This window comes from Neophocaena asiaeorientalis, unplaced genomic scaffold (assembly GCF_003031525.2).
Source record: "Neophocaena asiaeorientalis asiaeorientalis breed wild unplaced genomic scaffold, Neophocaena_asiaeorientalis_V1.1 scaffold131, whole genome shotgun sequence".
Lineage (NCBI taxonomy): Eukaryota > Metazoa > Chordata > Mammalia > Artiodactyla > Phocoenidae > Neophocaena > Neophocaena asiaeorientalis.
Genome location: NW_020173201.1, coordinates 2231843 through 2246515, shown reverse-complemented (window position 1 = coordinate 2246515; position 14673 = coordinate 2231843). Strand labels below are relative to the sequence as shown.

The window sequence follows — 14673 nt, the reverse complement described above, 5'->3', positions numbered from 1 at the left end:
AGACCCACCCAAATCAAACTCTTCCCAAATAATTCAATAACACCCCAAAACAAAGTTCAAAAATATTTACAGGAATAGGAGAACATCTAACACCTAACAAGATAAAAATTCACAATGTCTGACATCTAAATTATCAAGCATACAAAGGAAAGGAAAGCTCTTCTCATAATGAGAAAACTCTCAATCAAAACTGACCCATAAATGAATTAGATGATAGAATTAGTAGACAAGGACACTAAAACAGTTCTTATAACTATTCTGTGTGTTCAAAAATCTAGCAGAAAGAATGAACATGTTAAGTAGACATGTGGAAGATTTTTATTTAAAATTACCTAATCCAAACCCCTAGAGATGAAAACTACAGTATCTATAAAGAAAATACACTAGATGGAATTATCAAATTAAACACTGCAGAAGAAAAGATTACTGAATTTGAAGACACAGCAATAAAAACTATACAGAATTCAAAAGGGGAAAAGACTGAAAAAAAATGAACAGAGCAGCAGTGAGCTGTGGAACAACTTCAAGCCACCTAATATATAGGTAATTGGAGTTCCCAAAGGATAGAAGAGCGGAAGAAATTCAGAAAAAAATAATGAATAAATAATGGCCAAAATTCTCCAAATTTGCTGAAAACTCTAAGCCCACAAATCCAAGAAGCTCAATGAACCCCAAGCACAAGAAACATAAAAAAAATGACATCAAGGATCCTTAAAATCAAATTGCTGGAAACTAGAAATAAAAAGAAAAAAATTCTAAAAACAAGAGGAAAAAGAAGACACATTACACAGAGTAGAACGTACATAAGGATGACAGCAGATTTTTTTTCCCACTGAAAACAATGCAAACCAGAAGACAGTACAGCAAAATCTTAAGGTCTTAAAAGAAAAAACTGCTAACCAAGAATTCCATAAACAGTAAAAATATTCTTAAAAATGAAAATGAAAGTAAAATAAAGACATTTTCGAACATATAAAAGAAGAAAGAAAAATGTTAAAAGATGTCCTTCAAGCAAACAGAAAATGACACTAAATGGAAATTTGGATCTACAAAAAGAAATGAAGAGTCAGTTGTTAATTTGTGAGTTAATATAATATTTTTCTCTTATTATTTAAGTTTCTTTAAAAATAATCTACTGTTTAAAAATAACTACAATCCATCATGGAGTTGATAAATCATATAAAAGTAAAATATATGACAGTAACACAAAGACCAGAAAAATATCAATGGAATAAAACCACTGGCCAGAATGATCAAGAGATAAAAGTCAAACAGAAGGCTCAAATTATCAGTACCAGGAATAAAACAGGGGACATCAATACAGATTCTACAGATATGTAAAAGACAATAAGGAAAAATTGGCAATGACTTTACACCTGCAAATTCAAATAACTTAGATGAAATGAAATGGACAAATTCCTTGAGATACAGAAACTACTAAATATCATTCAAGAAGAAGTAAATGGCCTTAATAGTGAAAATTTACCAAACTGTATACTTTAAATATGTAGTTTATTGTATGTTAATAATACATCAATAAAAATATTTTTTATAATAACAAACTAACAAACAAATAAGTCTTCACATGACTTACTATGGCACACAAGACCTTTTACAGGTAATTTCCCACCTGTTGCTCCACCTTAGGCCCTCTATAGTCCACATACCTAGAGGCGGTATATCTTGACAGGCTCTGTGAACTCCTATTCATCCTCCAAGACCTAGCCCATATTAAAAACATTTTTTAATAAAAACAGTCCATGGATTCATAATCAATGATGACCATCTAAACTGAGATGTGCTGTTCAATTATTTACTTTTAACTCCCCTGAATAACTAGCATTAATTTATTTTTTCTAATTTTCTTCATTTTCACCAGTGAGATTATCAAATTAGCCAGTCTCACCAATGGTTAGGAAAATGTTTCAACAACAATTAGAATTTTCTGCAAAAATCAGTATATTCTTTATATAGAGCAATCAGCCCTGCAGCCAATATCATGGTTCACTTAAAAAAATAAAATTTGTATCCAGTTAGCCAAATTTTCCTAATCCTTAAAAGCGTTCTTGTCCTTGATTTTTCTTCTTACCATCACAATTTGCTGCTTAGTCACACTCACCTTAACTATGAGAGACAACCCCACTACAAATATAATGTGCCAATTCAAACAGTAGTGGTATAGAACAGACGTTTCTGACATGAAAGAGTGAGGAGGTCAGTAGGCCCCTCCCTAAAAAGCAACTATATAAATAGACAACACTGTCAAAAATAACCATTTTTAAATTTTATTTTACCTCTTGAAATAGTTGATTTACAATGTCATGTTAGTTTCTAGTGTACAGTGATTCAGTTATATACTTTTTTCATATTCTTTTCCATTATAGGTTATTATAGCTTATTACAAGATATTGAATATAGTTCCCTGTGCAACAGTAGGACCCTGTTGTTTATCTATTTTCCATACAGTAGTTTGTATCTGCTAATCACAAACTCCTAATTTATTCCCTCCCCACTTTCCCCTTTAGTAACCAAAAGTTTATTTTCTATGTCTGTATGTTTCTCTTTTGTAAATTATTTCATTTGTATCATATTTTAGATTCCACATATCAGTGATGGCATATGATATTTGTCTTTCTCTGTCTGACTTACTTCACTTAGTATGATAATCTCTAGGTCCATCCATGTTGCTGCAAATGGCATTGTTTTGTTCTTTTCTATGGCTGAGTAGTATCTATTGTATATTATATAATACCACATCTTCTTTATTCATTCATCTGTCAATGGACATTTACTTTGCTTCCATTCCATATCTTGGCTATTGTAAATAGTGCTGCTGTGAACACTGGGGTGCCTATATCATTTTAGAGTTTTCTCTGGATATATGTCCAGGAGTGGGATTGCTGGATCATATGTAACTCTAAAAATAACCATTCTGGCACTTCAATTATCAACCAAAAGCTGAGAAATGTTTGTTCATTAAAACTACTAAACTTAGTGGTAAGCACAGTGCAAGTTTTTGGTGTTCTTACCAGGGTTGCTCTCATCCTCTGTAGTACTATATTTCAACCGGAGCAGGGAAGGCCATAAAATTAACAGCTTTTCTGCTGCTGCCAGAAGGAACTTACTTAATTTGGAACATAGCCATTTAAAGTGGTGATCTCAGTGGAAGGCAAACATTGAGGGATAGTGGCTAGACTGGTAATTGGTGATTTAATAGTTTGTGGGGAAGATAACTGTCATAGTTTTAATAAGCTCTTATCCTATCCTGGACTAATCAGGGGCTATGATCATACACAGAGAACAGAGCAGGCCCAAACCACTCATATATCCCTGGCTAATGTCTCGATGTATGTGCAGACGAGATATAAGAGACCCCAGTGGAAATTAAAATTTGGGGAAAACTGAAAATGGTCTGAAGTTTGAATGCATACCCTAGCCCACACAGTTCCATCAGCAGAGATTGAAATTCTTACTTCTTGAGCCACCTAAATACAAACTCTGAACAATATCCAGCTGAACATTAAGTTCTGTAATCACAGAAGCAACACTTGAGAGTGAGACTTAAAATCAAGTATAAAAAACTGAGCAAAGATATAGCAGCCATACATTGTAAGAGAGACAGACTTTACTAATTAGTCCAGTCAAGTTTTAAATGAGCAAACAAATAAACAAAAATAACAACTCTGGGGTGGGGAAGTGAAGCTAGAATCCAGAGTTGCTACAATATATCAACAAACATGCAGTATTCAAACAACAACAACAATGAAATGAGATGTGCATACAAGAAAGTATCACCCATACTAAGGGGAAAAAAGGAACAATCAAAATTGCTTCTCTGTGTCCCCAGATGTTAGATTTAGCAAAGACTTCAAAGGAGCTATTATTAAAATGTTCTAAGAACTAATATAAATCAGGTTTAAAGAACTAAAGGAAAGTATAATGATAATGATTTAACAAACAGAGACACAGTGAAGAGAATTTTCTGGAGTTGAAAATCACAACAACTGAAATGAAAAATTCACTAGAGGGATTTCACAGCAAATGTGAGATGACAGAAGAAAGAATAAGTGAACTAGAATTTATCAATATAAATTATCCTATATGAAGAATAGAGAGGGAAAGAAAGATTGAAGTAAAATTAACAGAGCCTGAGAAACATGTGGGACAACACCGAGTATACTGACACTCACAAAACAGAAGTCCCAAAACTAGAAGAAAGAGAGAAAAGAACAAAAAACTTTTTGAAGGAATAATGGCTGAAAACTTCTCAGATTTGATGAATGTTACCTTATAGATCCAAGGAACTCAACAAATTCCAAGTAGGATAATCACAAAGTAATTCACATCTAGATATATTGTAGCAAACTAGTGGTAGACATAGACAAAAAGAAAATTTTGAAAGCAGCAAAAGTGATTCATTTCTTACAGGGAAATTACAATAAAATTAACAATTGACTTTTCATTAGAGAGTGAAGTACAGAAAGTAACAGGATAACATATTCAATGTAATAAAAGAAAAAAATTTTTCAATCAAGAATGCAGCAAAACCATTCTTCAAAGATAAGATAAATCCATTCCAGATAAACAAAGGCTGAGAGAATTTGTTGTTAGTATAACTGTCTTACAAGAAACACTAAAGGAAGTCCTTCCAGCTGGAAGAAAATGATGCTAGATGATAATACAAATTCTTAAAAAGAAATAAAGAGTACCAGAACTGGTAAATATGTAGGTAAATAAAATTTTTCTATAAATATACTTTTTTTTTTTGCAGTACACGGGCCTCTCACTGTTGTGGCCTCTCCCGTTGCGGAGCACAGGCTCCGGGCACGCAGGCTCAGCGGCCATGGCTCACAGGCCCAGTCGCTCCGCGGCATGTGGGATCTTCCCAGACCGGGGCACGAACCCGTGTCCCCTGCATCGGCAGGCGGACTCTCAACCACTGCGCCACCAGGGAAGCCCTAAATATACTTTTTCATAGATTTTCTTAATGTCTTTAAAAGACATAAGCTTTTATAAAACAATAATTATAACACTGTATTATTACATTTACATGTAGATATAATATGTGACAATATCACCAAAAATGGGAAAGGGAAAAAAGATATTTGGGAAGAATCTTTTTGTATTTTTTAGAATTAAGTTAGTATTATATTAAAGTAGGTTGTGGTTAGTTAAGATGCATATTATAGCTCTGTGACGTGAGATATAAATATATATATATATATTTGGTCTCTGCCCCCATTTTCTGGCACACAGCTCGTAAAACCCTTGGAATCTCCGCTAATGTGTCTTTTGTATGCTATTAAGATAACTGGTGGCTGCAGACTTATGCATAACCTCTGAATGGGAGCAAACAAACCCTGTGATTGGAGGGTTAGAACTTTCAACTCCAACCCCCTGATCTCCAGGGAAGGGAAAAGAGCTGGAGGTTGAGTTAACTGCCGATGGCCAATGATTTAGTCAATCATGGCTACATAATGAAGCCTCCACAAAAATCCCTAAAGTTTTCGGTTTGGAGAGCTTCCAGGCTGGTGAATATGTGGAGACTCTGGGAAGGTGGCATGGCTGAAGAAGCTCTGCATTCTTTCCCCCATACCTTGCCCTATACATCTCTCCATTGGTTGTTCCTGAGTTGTATCCTTTTATAATAAACTGGTAATCTAGTAAGTAAACTATTTTCCTAAATTCTGTGAGCTATTCTAGCAAGTCATTAAACCTGAGGAGGAGGTCATGGGAATCTACAATTTATAGCCAGGCTGTTAGAAGCACAGGTGACAACTTGGATTTGCCACTGGTGTCTGAAATATGTGTGTATGGGGAGCGGGAGGTGAGGGGGAGGGTGAAGTCTAGTGGGACTGAGCCCTTAACCTGTGGGATCTGTGCCAACCCCAAGTAAATCCCATCAGAATTGAATTGAATTGTAGGACATCAAATTGGTGTCCACAGAGAACCGGAGAGTTACTTGGTGGGTGGAAACCTCCACACATCTGCTGTCAGAAGTACTGAGTGGAGTGTAAAGAGAAGAAACAGAGTTCTTTTTCAAGTCCCTAAAATAACTACCAGGAAAACAGCTAAAAATATACACAGTAAAAAACCAACAGAGGAATTAAAAAAGGACACTAAAACATAAAAATAACCTAAGCATCCACCTTAAGAAATGCAAAAGAAGACGGTGTAAGAAGAGCAAAATAAAATCAAAGCAGGCAGAAGGAAAGAAATGAAACACTAGAGCAAAAACCAGTGAAATGGAAAAACAGATAAAATCAACGGAGCTAAAAGATGGCTCTTTGAAGACATAAGTCAGCAAAATCAGGCAGAAGGAGGGGACATCATTATTGACCTTACAGAAATTAAAAGAATTATAAGGGAATATTATGAACAAGTTTATCCCAACACATTAGACAATTATATGAAATGGGAAAATTCCTAAAGACAAAGTAAACTCTTAGAAAGACACATAATTGACTCAAGAACAGAAAATCTGAATAGGCCTACAACGAGTAAAGGAACTGAATTAGTGATTTAAAATTTTGCCATAAAAAGAAGCCCAAATTCAAATGACTTTGCTGGTAAATCTGATCCAATATTTAAGGAAGAAATAACATCAATCTTTTGCATACATTTTCAGAAAATACAAGAGGAAACACTTTCTAATCCTTTACTGAGACCAGTGTCACCCTGATACCAAGGGCAGACAAAGATGACACATGAAAAGAAGACTACAAATGCCCCTCATGGACATGAGTACAAAACTCTTTAGAAAAATGTTAGCAAACCAAATTTAACAACATGTAAAAAGTATTATATACCGTTACTAAAGGGTATTTATTTAATATCTTAAATCAACCAATACAATACACCCTATTAATAGAATAAAAACCAAAAACCACATGATCACCTCAGTAGACACAGAAAAGGATTTGAAAAACTTCAACACCTTTTCTTCATAAAAACTCTCAACAAACTAGACATGGAAGGGAATTTTTTTAACCTGATAAAGGGCATCTACAAAAATTCTAAAGAAAACATTATACTTAATGACTGAATACTTTTCCTCCTAAGATTAGAAACAAGATAAGGATGTCCAGTCTTACAACTTCTTTTCAACATTGCATTGGAGACTCTAGCCAGTGCAATAAGGAAACAATTAAAAGGCATCCACAAAGGAAATTCATAAAGGAATAAGGAAACCTGTTCTTATTCACAGATGACATACTATACATAGACATTTCTAAGGAATCCACACCAAAACTATCTATTGGAACTAATAAATGATTTAGCAAAGTTGCAAGACACAAGATCTATATCAGATAGTAGTGGTAGAAATCCTGCTTCATTTCTATGTGCTTGTCCTATCCTTGACATATCATAGACAACTTTTCTATGCTACAATGAATGGTTCCAGGACTATCCCTTGAAAAAGAAAAGGAATAATTTGAATTTTAGAAATTCAATTTTCCACAATTACCAACCGAAAAATAAATACTTCCCCATTTGCATGTTTTCAGAGCCTCTGCAGAGATAAGAACAATTTTCTAAATCATTGCTAACAGCTGGCCCGAGGCATGATTCGAGGCAGGTGGTGACATTAAGCAACATCTTTCCCCCCATCCCCACACAGTCTTCTGAAGGATCCCAAGACCTCTTTGCGAGTCTTACCACTCTGTATTTAGGGTTGGCTGGCTGCAGGACATCCCCAAAAGTTGTGCCTACAGGCGCTCTATCCACAGTATTAGGGATTAATGGGGCCATCAGGCCTTTGAAAAATGGAGGCTCTGGACCGCTGCTCAGATTGGCTACTGTATCCTAGAACAGAGAGCATTTGCTTAAGAAGCATACAATGTAGAGTCAAGACCCTTCCCCCCAGATCCCCAAAAATGCCTTCATTAAAGCAAACACATACACACTCACTTTCCCACTCCCTCTCCCTCTTCCCAAGAGCTAACAACTGTAACAAAATGCGAGGGGAACTCTGCTGAAATAGGAGCCTAGATGTCCGTAATTTTAACTTTTGTGACTAGAAGAAAGTGTCAGTCACAGGTAACACTTTCACTCCCCTAGGCAGTATAATCTAGAGTGTAAGCTAGGAATCATGCTCCACGAGTTTAGATTCTGGGACAGCCATTCTTTAACTGTATGACTCCGGACAGAAACACATGATAAGCCTCTGCAACATGACACTGTAATTATTCTTTTCAGGTTTAAAAAGTGTTGAGTCTCTCTTATCCAAAGTCACTACCAAGTTTTTTCCTAAATCCTTCTCTGTGCTCATTAAAGAATATAATAAATATATTTTTAATTTAAAAGTTAAGATCAGCCAGTATCATGACTGGTTTAATCTATACTTTCCACAGAATTTGCCACCTTTAATAGTGTCACCAAAATTCTAATCTCAAATTTTAAACAGTCCTCATATGGACTTGATGTACTTTAATCCTTGCTTTATATGTTTAATCTTGACAGCAGCCACATAACCTACTCATTATCATTCTCATTTTGCAAATGGGAAGATAGGCTTGCAGATACTCAGTGGGTTTTTTTTTTCAAGATCACATAGATATTCTTAGACACGTAACTGTAAAATTCTGAAACAAATTTCCACAAAATGAATCACACTTTTCTTCCTAAATATCACTATAAAATTTGATGACTCTACTTCCATGGGAAGAGCTATAAACCTGTAATTGCATGAAAGTTAAACAGTGGTTATCTCTAGAGATGGGTTAGAGGTTTATACTTTTCTGTATAATCTGGATATTCTACAAATAGTTAGCTTTTATGATGAAAACTAAAAATAGTTCTGTTTTTAAAAAAAGTATCAGACCTAAAATTGAAAAGAATATTATGATAAAACAATAACCTGATAATTAAAATATATCCAAAGTAAATACCTTGTACTGAAACTTCAAACACACAGTCAATAACTAATTAGATGGAGACATATGAAATTGCCCATATTTCACTATTTTGACCTACAGAAACAGCAGTTTTGCTTCAATTTAATATATCCAAGCTCTTTCTGTGAAAGGGCTTTATTGTCTTTGCTATGCCATCATTGCCTCACAGCCTTTATTGGGGCTTATGTGGTATTGTACAAGGGTCCATTTATCACATTGAAGTCCTTATCCTGCTTATTGACTAATCTTTTGACACCAGAGTGAAGCTTCATACATAAACTGTATTCCAGAGGGAAGATTTACACAAGTTGAGTTCCTTTAAGTAAACTTATTTAGGTGTACAGAGTTTAGGTAGATACAATGTGTGTGTACATTCCAAGACACTGTTGCACTTTATCAAATCTAAGGCTCTATTGATTATAATAACTATTATTATTTTTGAACCACCAAGAAAGTGAAAACATGCTACTAACTATAATTGTAAGATTCCTTTGATTGGAAGATATTGAGTTGGCCAAAAAGTTTCTTCAGTTTTAGGTAAAAGTAAAAGACATTTTTCATTTTCACCAAGAACTTTATCAAACAATGTATTCATTAACCGAATGAACTTTTTGGCCAATCCAATACATCCCAATTTCAGAGATGTTATAATATGGAAAATGGGCATCTCAGAACTGATAAACCACTCAATTCAGGAAGCAACTGGAGAGAAACTGACCAAGATTAGAGAGCACAGTTATAGTAAGCTTGATCACTTCTCATCTCTGAACCTATTTGCTCATCTGAAAAATGGGGAAAAATACCTCCATACTTCACAAGGTGACTGGGAGGATAATAGGTATGAAAAAAGTGGTCACTACCAAAAGATGTTAACTGACTCTGAATTTATTTTACCAGTTTCACTTCTTAGAGATACCTCACAGCTACAATATTTTTAAATATAAAGATTTTCAAAGAAACTGAACACTCAAAGCTAAGGTCTTTTTTGCTTCCCTCTGCATCTCCCCACCCCTGAGACACACAAACATACAATTTTTGATTACCGTAGCAATGGCCTTAGCAAGGACTCTGAAAAGCTGGATGTAAGCAGACAGAGTATGTGGTCCATAAATTGTGGATGCTGCCTCATACCGCTGAGCCTGCAGGAGAGGCAGAACAGAGTCTTATACCATTCTGCATATTTCAATCCATTTACAGAGGTGTTGCATTTTAGTGAGGGGTGATGACTGCACATCTTGCATAATCCAAACTGACATAATTCAAGACTACTTATGACAAAGGAGAGTGGGCATTTCCATTTACCAGCAAAAGTAAATGGCTCCCAACAGCTACTTGTTCAAGGCAGTGAAGAATTCTCCTGGCTTATGCCATTTGGACCAACAGTCCAGTTAACCTGAAAGAGAGTAATAGCTCCTGAGTTTATGTCTATCTTAAGTACTTGTAATATAAATGTTTTCCCCCAAAGAGTACAGCAGGAGAAAAAAATGAGGAAAAATAAGAGTCTTAGTAACTCCTGGATAAACTGGGGGGTGATGGAACTACCTCGAGAAGGACATTTAACCCATCATAGAACTATAAAATGGAAGCAAATACAACTCCTTTTACTTGAGCACCAAGGCTTTGGTTGTTCCACAGAAACCGCCAGTTCATCAAATCTAACCTGGAACTCATCACTCCAAATATATCAGCTTTCCCTGCAACATTCTTCATCTCAGTGAAGGCCATCCTTCCAGTCTCCCATGCCAGGATCATCTTGCAGCCAGCTTAGACCCCTCTCCCTCCTTCATCCTATATCCTATAAGTCTCCAAGTCATCATTACTTAACATCTCTTGAATTTTTTCATTTTCCTCTTTCTTTACTGCTTTACCTTGGTCAAACACTTAGCTCTCACCCAGATCATAACTACAGCTTCTTAATCAGTTCTCTGCCTCTACACTTGTCCTTCCAATTCATTTCCTACACTGCCAGCCTAGTGAGCTTTCTAAATTACAGATTTCAACAGAGCATTCTTTCCTCTAAATTCTACTGTAGTTCCCCCAAAATCTTCCTTATTGAATCAAAGCTCTGAGGCACAGCATAAAAGACTCTCCATCGATCTAACCCTTGCCTCGCACTCTAGCCCCTGTCTCACTGCCGTCATCATGCTAATTCCATGGTACTCAACTAATTATGGCCCCTTAAATATACTAAGTCTGCCCCTCTGGACCTTTGTGTATGTAGCTCCCTCAATATGGAACACCCTCCCTAACTTTTATTTGCTTAATTAGTCCTTACTCATTCTCAATAACTTGGACAAATTCTACATCTTCGTGAAAATCTGCCAGTCCCCAACTTCAAATACCCAGTCTAAACCGGTGCTCTTTCTCTTCGTTTTCACAACACCTTGTGCATCCCTTTCACAGAAGTGTAATCACCTGCTTTCTTCTATGTCTTTTACTGGCCCATAAATTCTGGTGGTCTTGAGGGCAAGGCACTGTTATGCCCAGATAGTGGCTAGTACAGTATCTCTCACAAAACATATCTGTTGACTGAATAAGTTAATTAATTAATTAATTAATACTAATCTTTTCATGTCCCTAACCAGGAGACAAGCTAGTAGGGGTTCCTAACTTTACTTGCGCCTTGGACTACTTTGGCAGTCTGTTGAGGCCTATGGACCCCTTTCAGAGCAACATTTCTAAACACATAAAATAAAATACATGGATTGACAAAGGAAACCCATTCAACTGAAATCAAACAATAATAAACCAATTTTGCAATAGAGGAATGTTTGTGCTTCTGTATGATGCTACTGAGTAACAAGACCTAGTAGCAGATCTAATAACTACTGTGATTTTAAAATAGCAATGAGAGTAAAAGGTATTTCCAGATGTGCAGTAACTATTTGTGATACGAAAAATATTCATGGTTCCTATTGGTGACAAAAGTCAGAGGTACAGCTAATATTCTGTCATTTGTTGCCTACATTCATAATTGAAAGAGATGCTAAAAGACAGTTACAGATAAATGAAAAAGTGGATACGTGAAAACTTATTCACACCTAAGTTTACCCCAGTTAAGAACCTTTATTCAACAGAATTTCCTAGAAGGCAGGGACCCTTCAGTAAAGTCAACAGAGGGCAGCAGGGCAGACTCTACTGCTGGAATTACTGAGTATTTGTCAAGGGGTAGCCTGTGTGCCACAGTATGGATTGCCAAGTTATACCTGCAGATGTATTAGAAACCATTAATTGTGGAACTCTACACCGTTTTCACGTTTTTAACTACTGTTGTTTAAAAGTACTTGGGCTACTTTCTGTACTATTTGTAAACAAAAACGCATTACCAGGCAGCAGCCTCCCTAATTTTTTTGAGGCTCTGTTTCTTAATCTGTATCACGGATATAATAATACCCTACTTCAGTCAGGGCTAATTGTGAGGATTATGTAAGATCACATTTGCAAGCTGCTTAGGCAGTGCACTCAATAAACAGAAGCTATCAATGGGAGTTTTCCCCAGGTTCTACAGAAGTTTAAGGCACCAGAAGTATTAAGGATAGAGTTAGCAATGTTGTATGCCATAACCCAGGCTTATTATCAGTGCCCCCGACAGAGTAATTTATTTCAGGGAAAGTGGAAGTCAGTGAGACTAGAATTTTGACCTGAACTTGGAAATGGTCAACCTAGAACTCCCAAATACAACCTCTGGCTTATCATTCTCTTACCAGCCCTAAAACAAAATCACCTCTCAAAAACACGATTGAGGAAGTCCACAAAGAAATTCTGCATTTGACGCAATAGTCTTGACCAGGGTATAATTCGTTTAAATGATGAGAACTTTTAATTTTACCTGGTATTCTTCATAGGTGGTAATGTAGTGTGTATATACATTGCATAGACCCGAAATAACAACAGTCATATTCAGCATCCCATAAGTTGCAAATTCCTAGGGGGAAAGGGAGAGTGCAATAAAATTACTCTTCATCTTATAGTGTATTATCATCCTAACACTTAACATACAATTATAAACATGAATCATTAGTGTAACGTAACTACCTTAATATTTTCCCTAACGATCAAAACTGCCTAGGAGTACAGGAGTATCTAAGGATCCCTTAGGAAAACTTAAAGCCGTAACTCTGCACTATAGTTGGGCAAGTCAATGGATCTCCAAACATCTTAACGATTGCATTTGCAGATGCAGAATCTTATTACCAAAATACAGATCTTTTATCAATTTCCAAAAAAGTATAATGGGAACATATTAGCTAACCACAGGAGTTATTTCCAGCTCCAAATAATAAAACATTTGTTGATTATGTCATCTTAGAACCATTTACAATACTTTCTGAATGTAAAGAAAATCACAAATATAAATAAAATACAGCATTTTTAACATGTGTTAGATTTTTATTTACCCAGGACTCTAAGATACTAATGTACTTGGGGTCATTTACTACTGAAGCCATAAAACCATTATCCATTTTTAAATTATTCGTACATAAATACAAATGAAATATTTTAATCTTACTATAGTTCTCTTATATTTTTTAAGTTTGTTCTTATGCCATTAATATTTCATTTTCACCTCCAGCCGTTATTTTCAAGATGTGTAAAACTGTCGTCATCTTCGCAAAGAATAATTTAAAAGGTGCCAGATCACAGGGAATTCTTTTCTCTTTTCTAAATAAAAATGCGTATGGATATTTTATTTCGTTTTTAATTTACCTCTTGAACTGCCTCCCGAAGTCTTCGTCCAGACATGGTCCTGAGTCAAGAAAACAGAATTATCAGAGTGTTTTCCTATTCAGAATGTACACAAGGTACACAGAAAGACTTGTAGCGAAGGCCAAAATGTTAGCCTGGCTAACAATAATAAAGTGTATAGAAACAATGAAAGTTAAAGTTGAGCTTTTTTCCTCACTGCCCTATCTTCAAAACAAATCCTAAAGTGAAAACAGACAACTTGAAGGAGGAAAACAGAATCAATGAATATCACTGGCAAAAGATCCCAATCACTTTCCATTCACTGAGTCAACAATAGGTTGCATTCTATTTAATAACAGCTGAGGCAAGTAGAGAGTGTACTGTTCCTGCCTACAAAGAACTTACTATTTCATTCATTCATTTAATCCTTCAGTAAAATATTGGACACCTACCACATACCAGACTCACTTCAAACTGCTAAGGATTCAACAGTATGGAGCTGACATTCTAGGGAGGGAAGATGGTCAACAAGCAAATAAAAAAGTGAGATGACAGTAAGTGCTATGGAGAGTATAAAGTAGGATAAGGATGAAAGAGAATGGTGGTGGTCATTGTGGGGATGGTGGTGTTCGTGCTGATGCTGTAGTGATGTGGTGGTGGTAGGAGTGGTGGGGGGGTAAAGACAATGTTATATCATGTAAGCAAGACTGGCATCTCTGTTAGAGTTTTGAGCAGAGAATTGAAGGAATAAAAGACTTGGCCATGGGGATAAATGGAGGGTAAGTGTTTCAGGCAGAAGGAACTGTAAATTCAAAAGCCCTAAAATAGAAGCGTGCTTGGTAGTCTGGGAACGGCACTGAAGCCAAGGTGGCTGCAGCAGGGGTGATCAAGGGGGAGTGGTATGAAATCAGATCAGAGAGCTTGCTGAAGAGAGGATCACATAGGGCCCTGTCGGATATTATAAGTGTTTGAGAATTTCTCTGGAGAGTTAGAAGCCATTGAAAGGTTTTGAGTAGTGACATGATTTGACTTATGCTTTACAGGGATTACTCTGGCTATAATGTTGAGGAAAGACTATAGAGGAGTGAGG

The 14673-nt window shown here is 36.0% G+C and overlaps 1 protein-coding gene across 3 annotated transcripts in view; it reads right to left on the bottom strand.

The window, feature by feature from the left end:
• The window catches only part of ASAH2 (N-acylsphingosine amidohydrolase 2), an 80328-nt gene that overhangs the window by 10197 nt on the left and 55458 nt on the right, over positions 1-14673 (bottom strand). For 2 of the 3 annotated variants that reach the window (XM_024744842.1, XM_024744841.1), the window contains 4 exons: positions 13605-13644; positions 12727-12822; positions 9941-10036; positions 7660-7806 (listed from right to left, as the gene is read on the bottom strand). In XM_024744842.1, the coding sequence (XP_024600610.1) occupies positions 7660-7806; positions 9941-10036; positions 12727-12822; positions 13605-13644 (379 nt within the window). Of the gene's footprint in view, positions 1-7659; positions 7807-9937; positions 10037-12726; positions 12823-13604; positions 13645-14673 lie in introns of those variants that run through there. The other variant, XM_024744843.1, reaches the window with a different exon arrangement.